The following is a 24,294-nucleotide window of genomic DNA, read 5'->3' as shown; positions in this document are numbered from 1 at the left end:
ACGGCCCATCCAGTCTGCCCAGCAAGCTTTCAGAGTTATTTTTCTCATACTTATCTGTTGGTAACTTTTTGGTTCTAATTTCCTTCTACCCCTGCCATTGATGTAGAGAGCAGTGCTGGAGCTGCATAAAAGTGAAGTATCAAGCCTAATTGGTTAGGGGTAGTAACCGCCGCAATAAGCAAGCTACTCCCACGCTTGTCTACCCAGCCTGTGCAATTTAATCCTTGTTGGTTGTTGTCTTATTATAAATCCTCTTTATTCCCTCCCCTACCATTGAAGCAGTGAAGTATCAGGCTTAATTGTTTTGGGGTAGTAACCACCGCAACAAGCAAGCTACTCCCATGTTTATTTATGAATGCAAATCCTTTGTCCCACATTTCCTCTTGCCAATGAAGCATAGAGCAATGTTGGAGTCTCATTAACAGTGTGTATGTTTATTGATATTGAATAAGGGTATTAATCACCAGGTAGTAGATGTCATTCCTGCAAGCCACCCCCATGCCTCTTCTCTTCATTCACATCCTCAAGACTTTATGGATACACAGTGTTTATCCCACGCCCCTTTGAAATCCTTCTCAATTTTAGTTTTCACCACTTCCTCCGGAAGGGCATTCCAGGCATCCACCACCCTCTCCATGAAGAAATACTTCCTGACATTGGTTCTGAGTCTTCCTCCCTGGAGTTTTAAATCGTGACCCGTGGTTCTGCTGATTTTTTTGCAATGGAAAAGGTTTGTCGTTTACTTTGGATCATTAAAACCTTTCAAGTATCTGAAGGTCTGTATCATATCACTCCTGCTACTCCTTTCCTCCAGGGTATACATATTTAGATTCTTCAATCTCTCCTCATAAGGCATGCAATGAAGACCATACAGCTTTTTGGTCACCCTTCTCTGGTCTGCCTTCATCCGGTCTCTGTCCCTTCGGAGATACGGTCTCCAGAACTGAGCACAGTACTCCAGGTGAGGCCTCACCAAGGTCCTGTACAAGGGGATAATCACTTCCCTTGTCTTACTCGATATTCCTCTCTCTATGCAGCCCAGCGTTCTTCTGGCTTTAGCTATCGCCTTGTCACATTGTTTCGCCGACTTCAGATCATTAGACACCATCACCCCAAGGTCTCTCTCCTGCTCCGTGTACATCAGCCCTTCACCCCTCATCAAATACATTTCTTTCGGATTTCCACACCCCATATGCATGACTCTGCACTTCTTGGCATTGAATCTCAGCTGCCATATCTTCGACCAGTCTTCCAGGTTCCTTAAATCCCGTCTCATTCTCTCCACTCCTTCCAGCATGGTAGATCTCTTCCTGTTGGTGTAACGGCTCACTCTACTCATTTATTCGGCATCTTGGTCAGAGTGCCAGATGGTTTCTCCACAGGAAATTTGCAGGGTGGCTAAGTGGAAATCCTTGCATACATTTGCGAGACATTACAGACTGGATGTCAAAGCACCAGGTTCTGGTGGTTTAGGAGAAGGTGTGCTTTGAGCGGGCCTCTCCGGATCTCATCCCAGGTAAGGTAGCTCTGGTACATCCCAGGAGTCTGGACTGGTCCGGGTACGTACAGGGAAAGGAAAATTTGTTTCTTACCTGATAACTTTCATTCCTGTAGTACCACGGATCAGGTCCAAGAAAGCAAACCAGTAGCCGATCCAAGATGGCTGTCAGCAATGAAACACGTAGATGGATCTGTGTAAACAAGATTTTTATTGAAGCTTGCCAGACTCTGGCCGAGTTTCGCTCAAAGAGCTGCCTCAGGGGCTTATAAGCCACATGAATTGGCTTAAAACAACGCAAGATGAAATCAAGAGGAGGTTCCTTAAGTTTCAAAGCAGAGCTTTAAAAATATCTGTATTGCATACCAATTAATGAAGACATACAAAGGAAAAAGCTCGCAAAACCAGCGCTCTGCGAGAATCCGCTGTTGAGCGCTGATTTTGCGAGCTTTTTCCTTTGTATGTCTTCATTAATTGGTATGCAATACAGATATTTTTAAAGCTCTGCTTTGAAACTTAAGGAACCTCCTCTTGATTTCATCTTGCGTTGTTTTAAGCCAATTCATGTGGCTTATAAGCCCCTGAGGCAGCTCTTTGAGCGAAACTCGGCCAGAGTCTGGCAAGCTTCAATAAAAATCTTGTTTACATCGATCCATCTACGTGTTTCATTGGTACCACGGATCAGTCCAGAGTCCTGCCCGTCAGAGGCATGGAAGTAAGGGAGAGTCCACTCTGTTATGTAACTAATTTTTAGGTCTGAAGAAATTTGCGATTGTCTGTCCTCACGTGGTTCTACAGGTTCGATTCCCAGGAGGATTAAGTGGACCAATTATTTCTTTTTCTTGTTAAAGGGTTATTGTACATAGTTAAAGAGGTTTTGAGGAGATATTCTGCTTTGACATTGAGAAATACTGCCGGACTGTAGGTGGCACCATTCTATTTATAGGCGGAGCATTGTTATGGTAACTGCTCTGTCTCCATCTGCTGGGGAGGGGGCCAAACCCAGGAGTCTGGACTGATGCCTGGTACTACAGGAATGAAAATTATCTATCAGGTAAGAAACTAATTTTCCTATGGTCAAGAGGCAGAATCATTCATTACATGCTACTGTGAGGAAGGGGAAACTGAACTTTTATCTTCCTTTGAGCTCCAGAGCAAAATGAAAAGACCATGAAACTACCAGTGCAGATTTTGCGCCATAGATGATGCTTTGTCAGAACTCCAATGGGATCACTGCATGCCATCCCTGAAGGTTTAGAATAAGCCCTTTAGGAATATCTTTCAAAGATGTTGATCTATAATCTTTCTCACCCTGCCGCCCCTCCCCCCAACCCCTTGCAAAACCATACTGAAACGCTTGTCATTTGGCATAATAGGCTTAAGTTCGGTGCTATATATGACTTTAGAATGGTGTCCGGTGCCATGTATAGCACTGACACCATCCTAAATCAGCAAATTACTTCTGAACTTGAATGATATAGTTGTAATGTATGTCTGCTTCTCAAAGCTTCCCGTGCTGAGGAGAATGGTGAGGAAAGCAAGGAGGTGAAGGAAGCTGACCCAGATTCTCCAAAGAAGTGTGACATTATCGTCATCTCAGGACGCAGGGAGAAGTGTGAAGGTGCAAAGGAGGCACTTCAGGTATGGACCTGTTCTATGGCTGTTTATGGAGGTTGAAGAGGGTAAAGGTTCTTTTGTGTGATATGAAAATGAGAGCCTTGTCGCATCTTTTTTGAATGTTCCTAAATTAATTTTTTAGTTAGAATGTTTTCTTCGAATTGGAGCAAAAATACTAAAAGAATTGAGAGTTCAGAAATGCTCCTTATCTTGCTACCCCAGCCCAGATTTGTGGTTTTCTGCCTCTATTAGCAGATGGAGACAGAGGGCACACCTTTCTCTGTGGACAAGCATAACAAAGAAAGCTATATGCTGAGTGACATCTGAGGATACAGAGTTGGCCATCACTCTTTCCTAGAGCAGACTGCTTTAGTGCATCCTCAAGGCATATGTGGGATTTCCAGTGCTAATATCGTTCCCTGTACGTACCTGGATCAGTCCAGACTATGGGTTATGCCTCCCTTCCAGCAGATGGAGACAGAGAAAAACTTGAAGGGCACCCTCATTTAACCTGGTGTGCCTCCTGCATCCCCTCAGTAAAGATGTGAATCGTTTTCCATATCGTCTTAACGATAGAAATCGTGTTAGGCACGATTTTTTAGTTAAAAAATCGTTAAAAATCGTTTTTTCCGATTAGTGTGCACTAACTCGAGTTAGTGCGCACTAACTGAAAATGATACAATTTTACACTTTTCAGGTCAGTTAAGGTCAGTTTAGGAATGAATATGTATTCCTATTGGCTGCCCTCTTATTTATTCATGTTACCAAGCTTCCCACTGACAGTATATGGGGGATGGGAAATGGAAACAGTTGGTAGCTTGACAAAACAAGTAATGTGATCAGTCAATGTGACTAGAACTTGTGCCCTAACCCTGATACCAGGGGTATTGTGATCTTCCTGCACACAGTGCCCTAACCCTGGCACCAGGGGTGCTGTGATCTTCCTGCACACAGTGCCCTATCCCTATTAATACCAGGAGTGTTGTGATCTTCCTGCACGCAGTGCCCTATCCCTGGCACCAGGAGTGTTGTGATCTTCCTGCACACGGTGCCCTATCCCTAATACCAGGGGTGTTGGGATCTTCTTGCACACATCCCGGTATCAGGGATAGGGCACTGCATGCAGGAAGATCACAACACTCCTGGTATCAGGAATAGGGCACTGTGTGCAGGAAGATCACAACACCCCTGGTATTAGGGATAGGGCACTGTGTGCAGGAAGATCACAACACCCCTGGTATCAGGGATAGGGCACTGTATGCAGGAAGATCACAATACCCCGGAGGAGTGAGGGTCAGGCAGCTCCCCCCTGTCTGTGAAGCCAGCCTCTCACTAGTAATGCAGGGAGGGAGCTGTCTCAGACTTCACCATCCTCACCCCCCCCCCTCACCCACACACCATTCACTAGCTGGGACATGGGGGAAGTCAGGAGTGAGGGTCAGGCAGCTCCCCCCTGTCTGAAGCCAGCCTCTCACTAGTAATGCAGGGAGGGAGCTGTCTCAGACTTCACCATCCTCACCCCCCCCCCCCTCACCCACACACCATTCACTAGCTGGGACATGGGGGAAGTCAGGAGTGAGGGTCAGGCAGCTCCCCCCTGTCTGTGAAGCCAGCCTCTCACTAGTAATGCAGGGAGGGAGCTGTCTCAGACTGGTATCAGGGATAGGGCACTGAGTGCAGGAAGATCACAACACCCCTGGTATCAGGAATAGGGCACAGGTTCTAGTCATATTGACTGATCACATTACTTTTTTTGTCAACTACCAAAGGTTTTCATTTCCCATCCCCCCAACCATCACCTCAGTTGGAACCTTGGTAACATCAATAGATAAGAGGGCAGCCAGCCAATAGGAACACATATTCATTCCTAACTGACCTTTACTGACCTGGATAGTGTCAATAATTTGTATCATTTTCTGTTAGTGTTCCTGAGTTTCCATTTCCATTTCTCATCCCCCCAACCATCACCTCAGTTGGAACCTTGGTAACATCAATAGATAAGAGGGCAGCCAGCCAATAGGAACACATATACATTCCTAACTGACCTTTACTGACCTGGAAAGTGTCAATTTGTATCATTTTCAGTTAGTGCGCACTAACTCCCGTTAGTGCGCACTAACACGATTTAACGATTTTTAACGATAAATCGTTAGAATTTCTATTGTATCGTGTTCTATAACGATTTAAGACGATATTAAAATTATCGGACGATAATTTTAATCGTTAAAAAACGATTCACATCCCTACCCCTCAGTATTTCACTGTCTCCAGCAGATGGAGGTGGTGCAAACCCTGCAGTCTTGCCCTGATTCTTGGGTTTAGGCTATTTCCCTTTGCGTTTTTTTTTTTTTTTTTTTTTAAATTAAAGGCAACAGCAAACTTTATAACTCTGAATCAAGCAGTAAAAAAAGAAAAGGTGAAGGCAGGAGTAACTTTTCAGTCCTCCCAGGGGGTTGGTTACCCCGCAGGGCTCCGGACAGGTAAGGAGCTGGGGGAGAGATTACCGATGGTCTGGTCCCTCTCTCACTCTTCAGCAATCTCCCGTTTAAAAAAAAAAAAAAAAAAAGCGAAGAGTCTGACAAGCAGCCTGTTAGTGTTGTTTTTTTGTCTGCTGCACTTGGATGGCTCTGGTGCAATTTCGCCGCGATTTACCTGTTTTTTGAGCTCCCATGATGCCGTGGCCATATTTGTGCCTTGCCTGCGGGGAGTCCTCTTCGAGGCTCTCCCGGTCAGGCATTTGCTCCCACTGCCTTCCTGGAGGGGAAGGCAGCTCTCTTTCAGCAGCTTCAGCAAAGCCCTGAGGTGCTCTTAAAAGGTCAGCACCTTGGGAGCCTCGGGCTGACCCTTTCCCTGTCAGCATGGAAACGGCAGCCAATTTGAGTTCCTTTGCTGAGGCTCAGGCAAGAGCAATGGAGGCAGGGGAGCTTCCCCCAGTGTTATCGCTGGTCCCTGCCAGTCCTGATGATCCCTCCGATCTGGACCAGGACATTTTTCAGGGGGATCCAGATTCCCCAAGAGGGGATGAAGTCAGTTTAAATCCATTTTTATTGGATTTTGTTCTCCTTATGCATAAGGCTTTTTTAGCTTCACAGTGTCCAGAGTGGTGCTTTGCTTGTGAGACAGCCGCAGGGACCGCCCTCCAAGGTTGCCAAGCGTCTAGATGTGCCCGCGTCGCTGCGGGTCACGAAGTTGAAGGGCTCCATGGTTCAAAGTGGTGTGGCTCCTCCAGAGGTTCCGGGCAGTGGGCCTTTCCCTCCTGTGGGCGGGGGATCTGAAGAGGAGCAGGGAAAGCAGGCTCCCTTGGACGGAGATGACCCTAAGGTGGTCAGTCTGTTTCATAGAGAGGAGTTGGAGCCGCTTATTCCCTCGGTCCTCTCAGAGCTCGGAGTAGAGCCCCCACCTCATGCTCTGCCGCAGGATTCTGTGGACCCAGTCCTGGCGGGATTGCGAGCACTGACCTGAGCTTTTCTCTTCCATCCCATGCTTCAGCAGCTGATGACCCGGGAGTGGGATGCTCTGGATGCCAGCTTGCGAGTTGGTCAGGCTATGGATAAGCTCTATCCCTTGCTCAGTCTCTGGAGCTCCTGCGGTCCCCCAATGTAGATGCTTCAGTATCGGCTGTTACGAAGCAGACCACAATTCCGGTTGCAGGAGCGGTGGCTCTCAAGGATCTTCATGATCGGAAGCTGGAAGTCCTTCTCAAGAGCATCTTTGAGGTTTTTGGCTCCAGGTATCCGAGCGGCGGTGTGTAGCAGTTACATGCTGCAGGCAAGCCTGCGCTGGGTCCAATAAATTGCTAATGTCCAGAGATCTCCTTCCAGGGGAGTCAGAACAAGCAGAGCGCTTGGAAGCTGTGGTGGCATATGGCGCTGATGCATTGTATTATCTCCTCCACACTTCCTCTCGCACCATGTCATCGGCAGTATCAGCGAGGCGTCTCCTGTTGTTGCGTAACTGGTCAGTGGATGTGTCATCCAGGGCTCAGCTTGGGGCTTTACAGTTTAAAGCGGGTTTTCTCTTTTGATTTGGAGCAGTTTGTTTTCACCCAGGGACTTAATCATGTTCACAAGTTGCCAGAGGACAGACCGAAACCTTCCAGGGGGTTTCCGTCATCCCGTTCACGCTTTTGGGGGCAGCGTAGGTTTCGGCAGAGCTGGCAGCAGTCAGCAGGGCGACAACCGATGTCCAGGCCCCAATCCTGGAACACTTCCTTTCGAGGCTGCAGACTCTCCCGGGAGGGAGAATCTTCCTCTTCGCTCGCCTCCAAGGGTCCTCAATGAGATAAGGCCGGCCCATCCCTCGATCCCTCTGGTTGGGGGTCGATTATCCCAGTTCCCCGAGGCACGGGCCAAAATTACTTCCAATCAGTGGGTGCTAAGCATTGTAGAACACTGCTATGCTTTGCAATTTGTTTGGCCTCTCAAAGACTTCTTCCTGGTATTCCCCTGCGGAGTGCAGGCAAAGACACAGATTATTCGTCAGACCCTCGACCATCTCCTGTCTCTCGGGGCAGTGAAGCCGGTTCCTCCGGAGCACTGGAAGATGGGATGATACTCCATCTACTTTGTGGTCCCAAAGAAGGAGGGGTCCTTCTGACCCATTTTGGATCTCAAGAAGGTGAACAAGGCTCTAAAGGTCCCGCATTTCTGCATGGAAACTCTACCCTCTGTGATTGCGGCGGTTCACAAGGGCGAATTTTTAGCTTCTCTGGATCTAATGGAAGCAAACTTGCACTTACCCATCCGCGAAGATCAGCAAACATTTCTTTGCTTCATGGTCCTGGGAATGCATTACCAATTCTACGCTCTACCATTTGGTCTGGCTACCACTCCTCGCACGTTCACCAAGGTCATGGTGGTAGTAGCAGCGGCCATGTTGGAGACAAGGCCTCCTCATTCATCCCTATTTGGATGACTGGCTCATCAGGGCGAAGTCGAGGGAGCGCTGTTTAGAAGCTATCAGCAGGGTGGTCAGTCTCCTCGAGGCCAAGAGCAACTTTGTCCTTTCTCAGAGAATGGACTTCCTGGGAACCCAGTTCGATACAAGTGTTGAAAGTTTTTCTCCCACCAGATCAAATGACCAAATTGGAGCAGGTTCTTCGCTTTTTGGCGCTCCCGCTGTCCAAAGCCTGGGACTACCTTCGGGTCCTTAGCTCCATGGCGTCCACTCTGGAGGTGGTTCCCTGGGCTTTTGCTCATGAGACCACTATGAGTGTTGCTTTCCCTGTCTTATTGGGTCTCAGAGGTCCTACGGTTTCCTTCCAGTTTCATTTCTCAGCGACTGATCTTCTCTTCCGAGAATGGGACACCTCAGATTTGGGATTAAAGGTTAGTAAGGCTATGGACAAGTTATATCCCCTTTCGGAGGACGCCTTAGAGCTGCTACGTATCCCTAAGGTGGATGCAGCAGTATCGGCTGTTACTAAGAGGTCCACAATCCCTGTTATGGGAGCAATGGCCTTCAAGGATTTACAGGACAGAAAGCTAGAGTTGCAGCTCAAGAAGGTGTTTGAAGTCTCAGTGCTGGGGGTCCGGGCTGCGATGTGCAGTAATTTTGTATTACACGCCGGTCTTCGATGGGCACAGCAGCCCCAAGCCAATTCCAACCTCTCTGTGGAGGAGGCTGCCCAGGCAAATCGACTGGAGGCAGTCATCACCTATAGCGCTGATGGTCTTTATGACCTCCTACACATGGCCAGATCCATGGTTTCGGCAGTAGCTGCGCGGCAGCTCCTCTGGCTTCAGAATTGGGCTGCAGATGTTGTCCAAGGCCCATCTAGGCTCGCTTCCTTTCAAAGGGAAACAGTTAGTAAGGAATTGGAGGACATGATCCAGTCCCTGGGAGAGAGCAAGGTTCATAAACTACCGGAGGACAAGCAGAGGTCGAGAGGATCTTTTGCGGCTCGGTCACGATTCCGCGGTGGTAAACGACCCAGGCCAGAGCAGTCGTCCGGGTCATCCTTTCGCTCAAGTTCTAACCGGCAGCAGTCGTGGTCTCAATCCTTTCGCGGCAGACGTTTTGGCAGACCAGGTGCCCCGCAGGTGGCAGCGGGGGCCAAGACCTCTCAATGAGATGCTGCCGGTTCATTCCTCAGTACCGCCCGGCCATCGCGTGCCCAGCATGGGGGCCAGACTCTCCCACTTCTAGGAATGGACCAAGATAACGTCGGACCAGTGGGTCCTCATCGTGATAAGTCAAGGTTACGCTTTAGATTTTGTACAGCACCCTCAAGACAAATTTCTGATATCTCCTTGCGCATCTACGAGAAGCGGCAGGCGGTGCTAGACACGCTCCAGCGCCTACTGGCCTTGAGGGTTATCATACTGGTTCCGTCCGTGGAGCAACGAAGGGGTTGTTATTCCATTTATTTCTTAGTCCCAAAAAAGGAAGGAATGTTCAGACCAATTTTGGACCTGAAAAGGGTAAACAGGTGCCTTCGGGTACCTCGTTTCCGGATGGAGACCCTTCGATCTGTCATCGCCTCGGTACGGCAAGGGGAGTTCCTGGCTTCTCTGGATCTCACGGAAGCCTATTTTCATATCTGCATGTGGTCAGAGTATCAGAAGTTCCTCAGGTTCTGTATTTTGGGAAGTCACTATCAGTTCCAAGCTATGCCTTTTGGTCTTGCCACGGCACCCAGGATATTCTCCAAGGTTATGGTCGTGATTGCAGCGCAGCTCCGGAAGGAAGGTTTCCTAGTCCATCCTTACCTGGACGATTGGCTGATTCGAGCCAAATCCAATCTGGCCAAGAGTCTCTGGAGTCCCTGGGAGCCCTATTCGATACGGTCTAGGGCAGAGTTTTCCTCACCGCAGAACGTGCAGTCAAGCTCCAGGGCCAGGTAAGTGACTTGTTTGACATGCAGATGCCCACAGTGAATGATTACCTAAGAGTATTGGGCTCTGACGTCTACTCTGGAGTTGTTGCCCTGGGCCTTTGCTCATATGTGTCCCTTACCAACAGCTTTGCTGTCCCATTGGAATCCGGTGTCAGAGCTGTATCATCTGCCACTTCCACTTACGGACTCTGCGAGGGCCAGTCTCGACTGGTGGCTGGTCTCTGACCATCTGGCATGTGGGGTTCCCCTGGTAATTCCCGACTGGACAGTCGTCACCACAGATGCCAGTCTCTCCGGCTGGGGAGCGGTCTGTCTGGGGAAGTCTGTGCAGGGACTGTGATCCAATCTCCAATCTCTATGGTCGATCAACCACTTGGAAACCAGGGCAGTGGCTCACATTGAAAGCTTTTCTCCCGCTCCTTCGGGGGAAATCGGTCAGGATCTTGTCAGACAATGCAACTAAGGTGGCCTAAATCAGTCGCCGAGGAGGCACAACAATTGATGAGCTAGGCGGAGGAGCATCTAGCCAGTATTGTGGCATCTCACATCGCCGGCGAGGACAACGTACAGGCAGACTTTCTCAGTCATTACCATCTCGATCCCGGAGAGTGGGAGTTGGACGACGAAGCTTTTCAGCTCATCTGCGACCGGTGGGGCAGGCCGTCCATGGATCTGATGGCCACATTCAAGAACGCCAAGGTTCCAATGTTTTACAGCCGTCGCAGGGAAACAGGGGCAGAGGGAGTGGATGCCCTGGCCAACGAACATCTTATTGTACATGTTTCCTCCCTGGCCGCTGATAGGCAAGGTGCTCAGGCGGATAGAGCTCCATCTGGCAGAGGTAATTCTTGTGGTGCCGGAGTGGCCAAGACGTCCCTGGTTTGCGGATCTTCTCAATTTGTCCACCGCACACCCGCTATGGTTTCGGGAATCAGCGGCTCTTCTACATCAAGGTCCCATCTGTTTGGAAGAGGCAGATCGCTTTTGTCTAGTGGCATGGCATTTGAGAGGCAACGGCTGAAGAATAAGGGTTATTCCAATGCAGGGGTGGCAACATTGAGGTTGCGAAACCATCCACTTCCCTGGCTTATGTCCGGGTCTGGAAAGTATTTGATAGTTGGTGTGCTGGACGCGCGATAGACCCCACGCGGACGTCGATCCCTGATATTCTCAGGTTTCTTTAGGCAGGTCTTTCCAAAGGGCTTTCCTGCAGTTCCCTTAGGGTACAGGTTGCGGCACTTGGTTGTTTACATGGTAAGATCCAGGGCGTAGCGTTGGCGTTGCACCCAGATGTAGCACGTTTCCTACAAGGGGCAAAGCACTTACGCCCTCCTCTTTGCCTGCCGTGTCCTTCCTGGAATCTCAATTTGGTTCTATCGTCCTTATGTGCCCCTCCTTTTGAGCCGTTGAAACAAGCAACGTTGAAGGATCTCACGCTAAAAGTGGTGTGTTTGGTCACGATTTATTCGGCACGTTGAGTTTCTGAGTTGCAGGCGTTGTCGTGCAGGGAACCCTTCTTACGCATTTCTGATTTTGGACTGTTCCTTCCTTCCTCCTGAAGGTAGTCTTTTCATTCCACATGAATCAATAGGTTGAGCTTCCCTCTTTTTCAGCTGTGGACTGCTCTGATCCCATCTCGAAGGATTTACGGAAACTGGATGTGCGCAGGGCTCTGCTGCAATATCTAGAGGTCACAAATCCTTTCCGGGTATCCGACCATCTCTTCGTGTTGTGGTATGGCCTCCAAGACTACGATTGCTCGCTGGCTAAAGGAGGCCATTAATTCTGCGTATTTACTGCATGGTAAGGTAGCTCCGGTGGGGCTTCGCGCCCACTCCAAGTGGTCACAGGCAGCTTCATGGGCGGAATATCAAGTCTTGCCTCAGGAAATTTGCAGGGCAGCTACATGGAAATCATTGCATATGTTTGCCCGACATTACAGATTGGATGTGCAAGCTTCAGACTCCAGGGACTTTGGAGAAGGGGTGCTCAGAGTGGGCCTCTCAGGCTCCCACCCTAGGTAAGTCAGCTCTGGTACATCCCAGGTGTCTGGACTGATCCAGATACGTACAGGGAAAGGAAAATTAATTTCTTACCTGATAATTTTCGTTCCTGTAGTACCACGGATCAGTCCAGAGCCCCGCCCATGACTGTGTACACTGAAGTAAGAGTCCACTCGTATAACCTTCTTTTCTGGGTATTGGTACTGTTTTTCTTGCTTTATTCTTTTGGTTCGGCAAGTTCTGTTCCCAGTTGGGGGTTTGTATCAGCCTTATTATAGTTGGACAGATAGTTAGTTGGTTAATTTGGTGTTCCATTCTGCTTTGACATTTCGTAAGACTGAGTGACTGTGGGTGGCACCTTGGTATATATGCCAGGATTGTTTGAAAAAAAACTTCTGTCTCCATCTGCTGGAGGGGAGGCAAAACCCAGGTGTCTGGACTGATCCGTGGTACTACAGGAACAAAAATTCAGGTAAGAAACTAATTTTCCTTTGGATTTTAGTAATTGGCGATTTCATAGATATTGATAAAGATAGATAACTATAAGAGCACATTTGAGCACAATTGCAACTTATCACCATGAAGGACAACCAATTTCACATCAACCAATCACTTAAAAGATTATTCTGGGGCTTTCTAACTTAGCCTCCAATAAAAATGTCACCACCACACTGGGATCCAAATACAGTGCTTCAGCAGTTAAACTGCCATGTGAACCTAGACTAAAAGCAGACTTGAAATTTGTTACATGAAATACACTTCCTGGTAGCCATTACTTCTGCCTGAAGAATAAGTGAACTACAAGCTCTAGTTATCTACTCTTTGTATACCCAAATGAAATTCCTACCAAAAATATTGCCCCATTTCCATCTGAACCAAATAACACTAACTATTTTTTGTAAAACCACAACACCAGCAAAAGAAGCTTTTTCACTCCACGCACAATTAAACTTTGGAATTTGTTGCCAGGGGATGTGGTTAGTGCAGTTAGTGTAGCTGTGTTTAAAAAAGGATTGGATAAGTTCTTGGAGGAGAAGTTCATTACCTGCTATTAATCAAGTTGACTTAGATGATAACCACTGCTATTACTAGCATCAGTAACATGGAATAGACTTAGTTTGTGGGTAGTTTTGGGAATTGGAAACAGGATGTTGGGTTTGATTGACCCTTGGTCTGACCCGTATGGCAATTTTTTATGTTCTTACACTGGATTGTAGAAGAGCTTTTTTTTTTTTCTTCCTAGAAAAGACCAAAACACACAAAGTTGACATAAGTATTCATATCTTTTGATATAAGAGGAAATTTGGTTACAAAACACATTGGGCCAGATATTCATATCTACGCCCGATTCTATAACAATAGCGTGCAGCCGCGCGCATGTTATAAAATCCGGGGTTGTCGCATGCAAGAGAGTGCACCTTGTGCGCGCCGAGCCCTAGGGGAGCCCCAATGGCTTTCCCCTTTCCTCCGCCCCCCCACCTTAATTTTTTTATTTGCGCCGGCCGAGTGCTGGCACGTGAATCCCAGGCCCAGCGGCAGTTGAGAGGCCTCTGGCCACGGCCCACCCATTTTTTTTCAAGCCCTGGGGCTTGCGTGCGTCTCCAGGCCTATGCAAAATAAGCTCTGCGCGCGCAAGAGCGGGTTTTCGGGGTTACGCGCGTAATATATGCACGTAACCCTTTTAAAATCCACCCCATTGTCTAGATGACTTTCTCAATGTTTATTCCATTGTTATAAAGTGATGAATTGTCCCATGACTGAAAAAGGCATCAACTGAGAGTGCTTGCCGTGTCAGCACATCAGTAGCCTTATCTTTGAGCTTGTACAGGTGCGGATTGGCCTGTAAGGGCTTCGGGCATGCACTGGCGGGGCTGGTCCAGCAAATTACATAGTTAGTGTTGGTCACAGCAGCCCCCATGCCTGGAAGGCTGCTGTGACTAATTCTGGGCCCCCAGTCGCGTTGCTCTTACAAGAGTTTCCATCAGGGGCATCATTAGTCTCATCAGTGCCCCAAGTCTCAGTATTAGCTCTTGCTAAGGAGGCACAATGCTGCCGTGTCAGCAGGGGCCTGCATGGCACAAGGAAGAGGGGCCTGTAGCTGTGTCAGTGGGGGAGGGTGCACAGCGCACAGTAGAGGAAGAAGCTTACCTGTGCTCTTCTTAGTTTTTCAGAAAAAAAATGTGGATTTCAAGATTTTTTTGGCTCCTTTAAAGTTCTAAGAACATTAGTATAAGTACACCTATAAAGGGCTCTATTTTTATACCATTCTGTTGAGATTTTATTGATGACAGTTGGGCCAGGTGAGACAGTAAAATTATCTGTTTAATTTGTGGCTGAATTCTCATGAAATAAACTTGCTTTTTTTTTTTTTTTTTGTTAAGGTCTTAATACAAATCACTGCTTTCATTCTTGTATGGCAGAAGGGTAAAAATGAAATTTTGCAGCAATTTAAGATTACAGCAGTTAACACCTGATGTGGATGCAAGTCTCTGCAGATTAAGTGCATCCATTAGCTTGGTGGTGAAACTGAGCCTTCATCTTCTAACCTTATATTTTTGCTAACTTTTTTACTGAACAAGTCTCAACTTAGTGTCTTCTCCCAACAGGCCCTTGTTCCTGTCACCATAGAGGTGGAAGTGCCCTTTGATCTTCACCGTTACATCATCGGTCAGAAAGGGAGTGGCATCCGTAAAATGATGGATGATTTTGAGGTAAGGCTCCTCTAGTTCCTCCTTCCATAGAGAACTGCCATCTGTTCATCCTGTCTTCTGATGTAGTATGTATGTAATGTTGTGGGGTTTTTTGTATCTTTTTTTTTTTTTTTTTCCTGGTGTTCAGGTGAATATTCAAGTCCCTCCCCCTGAGCTGCAATCAGATATCATCACCATCACTGGCCTCTCTACACACTTGGATCGCGCCAAGGCTGGACTTCTAGAAAGAGTGAAGGAACTGCAGGCTGAGCAGGAAGATCGGGTATGGACCACAGATACCACCTGTCCTCTTTCTGAATTGTTACTTATACATTAGACTCCATTTCCAGTTTCTAAATAGCCACCTCCCTTTCTTCATGAAGACTAACCCTTTTAGTTTTTGGTCAGTAATGTTACTATTTTTCCATCAAATTACTTACAAACGTTTTGTATTCTAGTCCTGGCTTTATTTATCTAAGAGATGCCAAAAGAGAACTTTGTAGGCAAACTGTCCAATGCTACAGAACTTCATTTCCAAAAGAACTATTCATCTATTTTTAATCCCAAAAAATGGTAAACTAAAATTCTTTAGAAAATGCTTGCTCAGTTCAGTCTCTGGTTGTAAATTTACATTTTGATTTCAAGAAGTAAACTTTTTTTTTTTTTTTTCTGATGATTGAATTGGCCATTAAATGCGGGTGACGTCATCTGACGGCACTGAATGGACTCTTCTCTCTAAGATGATAGAACTTGAAGCTCTACTGAGCACGTGTGGGAATTCTCATTCAGGCATTGCCTCATGAGTTGCCTCGGTCATTTATTTTTTATTTTTTTTTTTTTTTAAATCGAGCTAAAGCATGGACATGTACTTTCCTCTTACAATTTTTTTTCTATATTCCGGGGTTTTTTTTCTTGAAATTTGCTTCATTTTTTTGTTACCTTGCTGCCTCCAGAGCCCCACAAAGGCACTTTTCAGTGCCAGTTTAAAAAACAAAAAAAAGTGAGGGAAGGTTTTTTTCTTGTTTCTTCTTCTCCAAGAGGCCTTTCCTCCTCAATGTCTCGGAAAGAGCCAATTATCAGTTTTGGAACATGTATTTGTGGTGAAGTGATGTTGGTTACCGATAGCCATGAGCTCTGCTACATCTGCCTGGGCCTGAAGTGCAACCAGCATAATCATGCCTGTGGCCCATATCCCCACGCTCACAGTGCTCCGGGGCGCACTATGTTGAGGAGCTGGGTAAATCTTTAAGGAGTTGCAGCAGATCCTTCTCTCACACGGCAGCTTTGTCTGCCTCACCAGGAAAAGTTCAGATGGCACCTCCAACTCTACCATGTTGGCTCAGGCTGAAGTTGTGGGGTTGAGGTCTGGCAGCTATCCTGCATGGAAGGAAGGAAAACAATCATTCACTAAAGCCTTCATTGAAGAAACAGAAGCATTTGAAGCATGGTGCTCCGGCACTATTGACATAGCCAGCATAGGCATGTCCATGCACACTGTGTCTGCAAATTCTGCATCTAAGCCTTTGACACAAGATGCATTAGTGCACTCGATGCATGGACCTTTAAAGCAGTCTAAGCCTGGCTCATTGCCTCACTCCGACATGGGGTGCATCAAAGCATTTGCTGCATGCTCCTAATTTGAATATCTGAATATTTGAATTTTATGGATTTAAGTTTTCATTTTAGTTTTTGATTTTTTTTTATAAAATTATGAATGTTAAAATGTAAACCTGAGCTTCAGCATAGAGCAGTAGAGCAAAGCTGGTAAAGATGCAGCATTGAGGCAGTGATGCCTGCAGACTGATCGATGCAGACTAATCACATTCAGTCTCTGAGCACTCTATGCACAACACTACCTCGAATTATCCACACACCTTGGCTTTTCAGTTACTCGATGAAACTGGATCAGTGCACTCTGGCCCCAATATGGAAATGCACAGTGCAGAGGTGATGCAGCTAGCATTTCCATCAACGCAGCATTAACACATTCCTCCAGATTCCTTGATGTAGTCATTCATCTCAGCATGACAAGTCTTAAGTCTTCAAAGTCCTTGAAACATTTCACGCCAAGTTGTCAATCCTAGCAGCCGCTCTACCATCGCAATTGTGTATAGCGCACCTTAGATCTGTGGGGGAGGGCATAAGGTTGTCCCTTGCTCCTTCAATCACAGGAGCGCTGTCCCCACCTCAGCCACTGGTGAAAGGGTATCATCTGGAGATGCCAGACCCTATATATTCTGTGCTTCCGCTCACGTCTGACCTTTCCTAAGACCATTTTCAGGAAACTGTCCTGGTGTCAGAAAAGGATATACAATCTCCCTCAGTGAGCCAGAGACTGTATCAATCAGTCAATCATATTACACTTTCGGTCACGTTTCTTCTCTACATTGTCCAAGCAGTCTAGGCTGTCACTCTAGCCTGTTCTTTTGAACCTAGCCACAGCAGTTCCACCTAGCGAGTCCGTGTTTTGCCCATAGGACGGCACACGCCTTTGAAGCCCATCTTTCAGGCTTCTTCATCCTATCCCATTGCAGCAGAGTCTTCCAGTTTGGAAATAATTGACTGCTTGGTGCCACCTTTACTCCTTCAGGAAGAGCCTGCAGAGTCCCCCTCATCCTCCTTATGTTCTTGGGTGAGTAATCCCGTGTGCCACTGTATTTGGATGAAGACTCTAGTCTATGGGTACCTTCTGATCCTCTATCGGAGCTACCTGACCATACTTTGCCTCCGGAAAACCTTACTTAAAATCCATAGAAAAGATGGACAGCACCCTGTCAATCCATGTTCACAAAGATAGACTCCTTTTTGTACTACTGGGCAGTCTATAAATCCTTGATGTGCTATCACAGCCATTAGCTCTACCAGTTCATGTGATTCTCAGTGCTCTGCAAATGAGAATGTGTGAAACCCCCTTTTCTGTCATGACAACAGCAAGAAAATTGGAACTGAAGTTCAGGATTCAACAATCTCCAGGATTTGGTATCTTACAATCCTCATACCATTCAGTGGTGGTTGAATTTGCGATGAAAGCAAAAAAAAGGACATGGTTTTCCCTACAATTCTCCATCGCAAAAGACCACCGGGTTTCTAGACCAGTTTGGTAAAAGGTGTTCCATGTTTCCATGTTCATTGCACATATCGTAATTCAAGTCTACATGGTGCAGTATATCCATGACTGCAAACGCAGAAGCCTTTCCTGCAGACATACAAGGGCTCTGTGCAATACCTCCAGTCTTATCTGGATGCAGAAGAATGTATTTTCCACCTTCTGCGTTCCATTGCAGAAAACTAAGTGGCGTGCCACAAGGATTGGTACTGGTGCCAGCTCAGTTCAATACTGAATGACACTGCAGAAGAGATTATATCTATTTGTGGATGATACTAAGCTCGGCAACAGAGTGGACATGGCCTGAAGGAGTAGAAAGAATGGAAAGTTTCAGCTTCTGCCTGCCTCAGGGGAATCTGCCTAATCTTTGGAATAGCTCGCTCCACTCCATACTCATTTCAGAATGGCTATTCCAAAGATTAGGCAGATTCCCCTGAGGCAGGCAGAAGCCGAAACATGGTCATTGTCGGGACACTACTGAGCCAGTGTGGAAGGCAGTTTAAAGATAAGTTGCAAGCAGCTTTTTAGATACGGAGACCTTAGAATATTTTTTGATATTAATAAATAGAAATGAATGTACGGTAGCTTGGGGTTGCAAAAAAGTGTAGTGTATAGAACGGGAATGAGTAAATGACGTGAGGATTATGTGCTCAGCAGTATGAATGCTGGCTGAAGACCATTGTGGGCAAGAGCCTGCAGGTTATCCACAAGAGCACTTAGAATATTCCTATGAATAGGGTAACTGGTCCGGGTTATTTTGGCTTTGATAGGGGTAAAAATATTCAATAACATGCTTTCAAGTTGCCATGTAATTTCTTTTTTACTGATCTAAATATTGAGGCTTTCCGTTTTGACAGATGCACCTGGCTGATATGTCAGAGGTAGAACTATAGGAAACATTGTTCTTTTTCAATCTGTTTCTGCAGAATCTTTCTATAAATGCTTATCTACTGTTTGATATGTCCGGCAGTCATAAATAAGAAACTTGAAAACCTGTTTTGTATAGTTTAAAAAAAAGAAACCCAGACAGCACCTTGCTCACTAGGAGAATCTTTTGAATTTCTGTGCTTTCCCTATTTTGTTCCTGTTGCACAGGCACTGAGGAGTTTCAAGCTCGCCATTTCTGTGGAACCCAAGTATCACCCCAAGATCATTGGCCGGAAGGGTGCTGTGATTTCCCAGATCCGCACAGATCATGAAGTCAACATCCAGTTCCCTGACAAGAATGACGAGAACCAGGTATGGGCAAGGAAGCAGATGGAGCCATTATTTCCGAGGCTCGATAAAATTGATCTGTAAAAGGCCTTTCTATTGTGATCTGCTGTTTTTGTTTTGTTTTTTGTTTTGTTTTTTATAGAGTGCCTCATATCCTGGTACATTTTTCACATTCTGCTTTCTTTAAAAATATTCAAATGAAAATGCATTAAAGTAGGAGTGTTTCACTGATCAACACCAGTGCTCACAAACTTTTTTTTTTCCAATGACACCCCTGACAGTGCTTGTGTGCATTTCTATTTTATTGTAAAATTGACACAAGAAGGTTTTATTTTTATAACTTGTTAGTTATTTTTGGGGGGGGGGGGGGGGGGCTGCTCCTGATCCATGCTCTGCTGTAAACGCCAGAATGGTGCTGACTCTAGGGCCTTATCCTTGCCCAGATTGCTGGAGTGCTGTTCCCATGCTGAGAGGAGCCTGAATAGGGCTGTTTGGGTCCTGGCCTTACAGTGCCGGGAAATGGGTCTGCTGCGCCACAGATGGAAAGAAAGACAGCCCTGCTGAGGGAGTTGTGCTGTGTGCACGGCCATCAAAGGACCAGACAGTGGTTTGTCACAATCAGGCTGGAAAGTGGATAGTAGGGCCTGCAAGACTGCAGTCACATATGAGAAGTGGGAAGGCAAGGAGTTGTAATCAAGAAGGTACTTTATTATGTCAGAGAGGCTGAGAGGTGTATTATATGCCCAGGAGCAAAGGCCGGGCCGGAGAAAGCTGCAAGGTGAATGCAACTAGCCCAGGAAGAGACTTGCATATATCTGCAATAGGAGGTAGCCCCAAAACTCATATCCCATTCTCTGCAGTTCGGGTGGAGGAGAATTGGTAAAGTTTTTTTGAGCTCTGTTTAGGTTATCATGCAGTAATGTAAAAGTGAGTACATATTCTATCTTTTTTTGTATATCTAGAAAAATGTTATTGTATAAGAGCTCTGTGTAGCTGTTACTATCTACAAATACTTATACTCTAGTTTTTGGCTGGTGAAGAGAGCTCTGGTCTGCAGTGATTTGGACTGTTCCCCCTACCCCCCCAAAAAAAAAAAAAGATTTCTCTGATTTTTGGCTTATTTTCATGGAGTTTTTTGTGGTTGCAACAGTGGAACAGAAGCCCTTATGTGTCCTCTTTTTTTTTTGTGATGTTTAACAGGAGGGACTAGTAACTAGCTCAACTGAACGTAATGTCTCGTGCAGAAGGACTGGGGTAAAGCCTCTGACTGGTTCTCTGGAAAGTGCAAACGGTGGCGGAATCTGTTATCACTGATCTTGTTAGGGAAATTTAAATTGCTTCACTCTAATGCAAGCAGTGCCATTAATGACTTCACAACTGAAAAAGGTGTCTCAGAACTAGATTCATTTTGGCGAACAAATTAAGTCGACTGCTGACTTTTATAGGCACATGAGAGGTTTGGAAAAAATGGCTAAGGAAATGGAGTGCCAGGATGATCTAGAGAACTGTTAATGTCAAAATGAGTCCTCAGAATCCCAGCGCTGGACAGAAATGAAGACACTGCTAATCTGCTCATTTGTCTTCCAATTCTGTATACCGGATTTTGGAGCAAATTCAATAACTTTGAGCCCACAGGGTTGGTAAATCTCTCCAGTGATCACCAGTTTCCAAGGGGTTATTGTGGCTTGTGTGCATTACTTTGAAGATGAACAAGCCTTGCTTAATCACACCAGAAATAATTGGGCTGAACTATATTGGAGCGAAGATCAAAATATTCCAGGATCTCTCTCAGTACATTTTTAGAAAGATGGAAAAATAGTTAAACAAAAAAAAAACTTATGAAAACAATAAGTATAAAGATTCCTGCCTCACTGACCTTAGGGGTGCAAAGAACTCCTTAACCGCACGGTGGGAAGACCAAAAGTGAGAAGAGGATCATAGTCCCACCGCACCCCTCTCCTAGGAGGCAGCATGATCATGTGTCAAGGAAAAAGCTGAGGTTCTCTCTGGATCAATCACTTGGGGAAATGGACCAGTTGATACCTGGCTGAGTACTGACTTTGAAAATGTACTTTAAGTGCATACTGGTTTGCAATAAAACATACTGTCTGGAGCAATCTGTGCCAGCATTATTTGTAATCCACACAAATCTGACTTTTTAGGGGTCCAATACTTTTGCAAGCCATTGTATAGTTCCTCTTTTTGCCTTTGTTAAAGAATAAAGTTGTGCAAGAGGAAAACTGGAGTCCAGATGTGAATCTGTTCTCCAGCTAGCCTTGGACTGCTCGTCAGGAGAAAGCTGCATTCACCTTGCAGCTTTCTCCTGACACATGGTGTTAGAAGTGAGAATTTAGGAACTAAGTGATTGCACAGGCAGAAGTCCAAACTTCTTAGAAGTGTCTGAAAAGAGTGTAGAAAGTGTCTGCACTGGCAAGAACGCTGATTCACTGAAGGAAGAGAAATATGTTTTTGTGAAAGTGTTTGCTCTAAGCACACAGAGAAACACTGGTGGAAAGTTCATGTAGGGGGGGGAAACCCTACAGAAACTCTTTTTTTTTTTTTTTTTTTTTTTTTTCTTTACCTGGGGCCCGACCCGTACACGTGCAGCATTGACTCACAGGCTAAGGGGACTTATCCCTACCTGTGTAGTCGGGGATCAAGCAGTAAGTGTTGGAGAGGCCAGCAGCTTTATTGTTTTCCTAGCCCTGAAGATATATGTGAAAGGGTTTATTTCCTGGGGAGAAAAAGCAGCCAGAGGGTTTAAGAAAAGTGTACATGGGGCCGCTTTGGGATACAGTAATGTATTGTGGCATAGTGGTAGTTCCTCCAATCCCAAGACACAACGTAGAGAGAACCTGAGACAAGTGGTCTGGCAGATTGAAAAGCCAGCCCGGTCAGTGGGGCCAGCAAAGCCACTCCTAGATGGCATAGATGCCCAGAGACAGGAGTGGCTACAGACAGTAACTGAAATACAGGCGTTGGCTGCAGAGATGGATCAAGTGGACCTCATCTAAAAACCCAAAAGGTTGGGGGGAGAGAGACCTTGGTAGAGGAAGTCCTCTGGTTGGGGTGAATGCAGGAGTTATAGTTCTAGCTTATTTCAGGTTATACTGGCAGGCTGATCTCAGCCTGGGAGCCTATAAAAGGTGACATTAGTAAGCCTGTTGGTTTGTCTCCATCTGCTGGTTGGTGAGCATAACCCATATGTCTTGACTGGTCTGGCTGGACTGAAGGAAAGAAAATCGTTGGATGAGAATACATTTTCTCCATGAATGTTCTTGAGTGGTCCAGTCAAAGCCCAGACTTAAATCTAATATAAAATCTGTGGCAAGATTTGAAGAATGCAGACCACAGGCTATTTCTCCCCCCACCCCCAAGCCAGTTTGAAAAAGCTTGAGCTCTTCTGCCAAGAGTGTGGAAAAAACTTCACTATCCTGCTGTGCAAAATTGGTAGACACGTACCCTAAATGACTCCTGGCTGTTCCAAGAGAGAATTTCATAAAAAGTCAAGAGGCATGAAGACTTACGCAGTCAAGACTTCTCTTTTTTTTTTTTTTTTTTCTTTTTTTTTTTATTAATGACTATTAGAATATTTCTGTAATTTTCTTTCACAGTGGAAGTTTACAGGTTTACAGAGTATTGTATAACTGAGTAGTGGCTGGAGTTGAGCATGTCAATACAGAAGCTTTACACTAATTCCCCTGATGCAGGAACTGCCAAAATATCCACTGATGTTAGGGTGCAAGGGCTAATTCTGCTGTTTTGGGTATTGCCCGTATGAGCAGATGTGTTTTAATTGCAATTTTTAAAAAAGGCTAGATATAAGCCAAAGAGTGACTTGATATAATGTTTGACAAAAATATCCATAATCACATTGGGGATAAATGATTACTCTGGATGATCTTGGCTGGGACTCTAGGGTCTTTTGAGAAGACAACTTTTCTTTCCTAGTTTTCTGATATCCCATTTGTATTAGATAGTGAAGATTGTGCTTACAGAAGTGGTTTGTGCTTGTCACCATCTCTGTTCTGTTTTATTTGTCATTGAGATAACTTTCCTTTACCTTGGTATAACTGAGTGAAACGCCTACTTTTAATGCATTTACATTTGTATGTTTTAACACAACAGGGTGAAATATATAAAACTTTTGACAAGGCACTGTTAGTATCATCTGCCTGCCTTATGTGCTAATTGCTGGGAAACCCCCACATTCTGCTGCTAATGTGACTGCTGCTCAATTATTACAGTTTCCAAGAAAAGAAATAAAAATGGCTTCACAGAACAAATCACACAGATACATTAGAGCCTTACAACAAAAAGGATACACAATATGGGTTAATCTGGAAGCTGAAAGGAAAAAAAATACATATCTAAAACTGCTGTGCCATGTAGTCAAGCCCAAGAACAGTAATCCTTATTGTGTGTTCCACGGCACACGTCAGGGCTCCTCAGGCTCTCACCAGAATTTCCCATGGTATGGTTTAGAATTGACAACCGAAACAGAAGTGCACACCATTTTTAGAATCAGCCAAGCATGGGGCCTCCCGATTTTCTATATTTTTCATGCTATATGTCATTGCTGCTTTTGTTGGAAGTTTTCTACCTCCTTTTCACATCCCCAGGACAAGATCATCATCACAGGTTATGAGAAGAACACCGAATCTGCTCGCGATGCCATCATGAAGATTGTGGATGAACTTGAACAGATGGTGTCTGAGGACATCACATTGGACCACAGAGTTCATGCCCGCATTATTGGAGCCCGTGGCAAAGCCATTCGTAAGATCATGGATGAATTTAAGGTGAGCCATACATACATGTCCTAGGTTACAGAAGGGGATGTATCTCTAAAAAAGGTTCTTGGACTGGTGCCTACAGTGTAGATCCCAGCACAGGTGGGCCAGGGTTGTCTGGTGTAAAAGCCAGTGCTCCCTATGTAGATTCCAGCACTGGTACAAGGAATGAAATGGCATAAAACTGAAGGATATAACTCCAAAAACAGGAGAGAATCCAAAGCAGATAGATGGAGAAAAGGTCCACACTCAGCAATCAATCAAAAATAGCAAAAAGTGTAGAGCAAGTAGTCCATACACAGTTCAGAAAGATTTAATTTCTTTATTCCAATAACTCCTCAGTTAAAGCCCATCCAAGATAATAAATTTTAAAATGGTCCCCCGACACTGGAATAAAGAAACTAAATCTTTCTGAACTGTGTAAGGACTACTACTTGCCCTACACTCTTGCTATTTTTGGATAAAACTGAAGGATGAAACTTTCCTGTAATAAGTATGACATGCACCACAATGAGACTTAGCCTTTTTCATATC

General features: G+C 45.6%; 1 protein-coding gene across 3 annotated transcripts in view; it reads left to right on the top strand.

The window, feature by feature from the left end:
* The window catches only part of HDLBP (high density lipoprotein binding protein), a 235,783-nt gene that overhangs the window by 191,672 nt on the left and 19,817 nt on the right, over positions 1-24,294 (top strand). For all 3 annotated transcript variants that reach the window (XM_029617121.1, XM_029617119.1, XM_029617120.1), the window contains exons 21-25: positions 3,006-3,139; positions 14,563-14,667; positions 14,795-14,929; positions 18,848-18,991; positions 23,590-23,769. In XM_029617121.1, the coding sequence (XP_029472981.1) occupies positions 3,006-3,139; positions 14,563-14,667; positions 14,795-14,929; positions 18,848-18,991; positions 23,590-23,769 (698 nt within the window). The remainder of the gene's footprint in view (positions 1-3,005; positions 3,140-14,562; positions 14,668-14,794; positions 14,930-18,847; positions 18,992-23,589; positions 23,770-24,294) is intronic.

This window comes from Rhinatrema bivittatum, chromosome 9 (assembly GCF_901001135.1).
Source record: "Rhinatrema bivittatum chromosome 9, aRhiBiv1.1, whole genome shotgun sequence".
Lineage (NCBI taxonomy): Eukaryota > Metazoa > Chordata > Amphibia > Gymnophiona > Rhinatrematidae > Rhinatrema > Rhinatrema bivittatum.
Note: the sequence above shows the minus strand (reverse complement) of the source record. Positions and strands in the feature narration are given on the sequence as shown.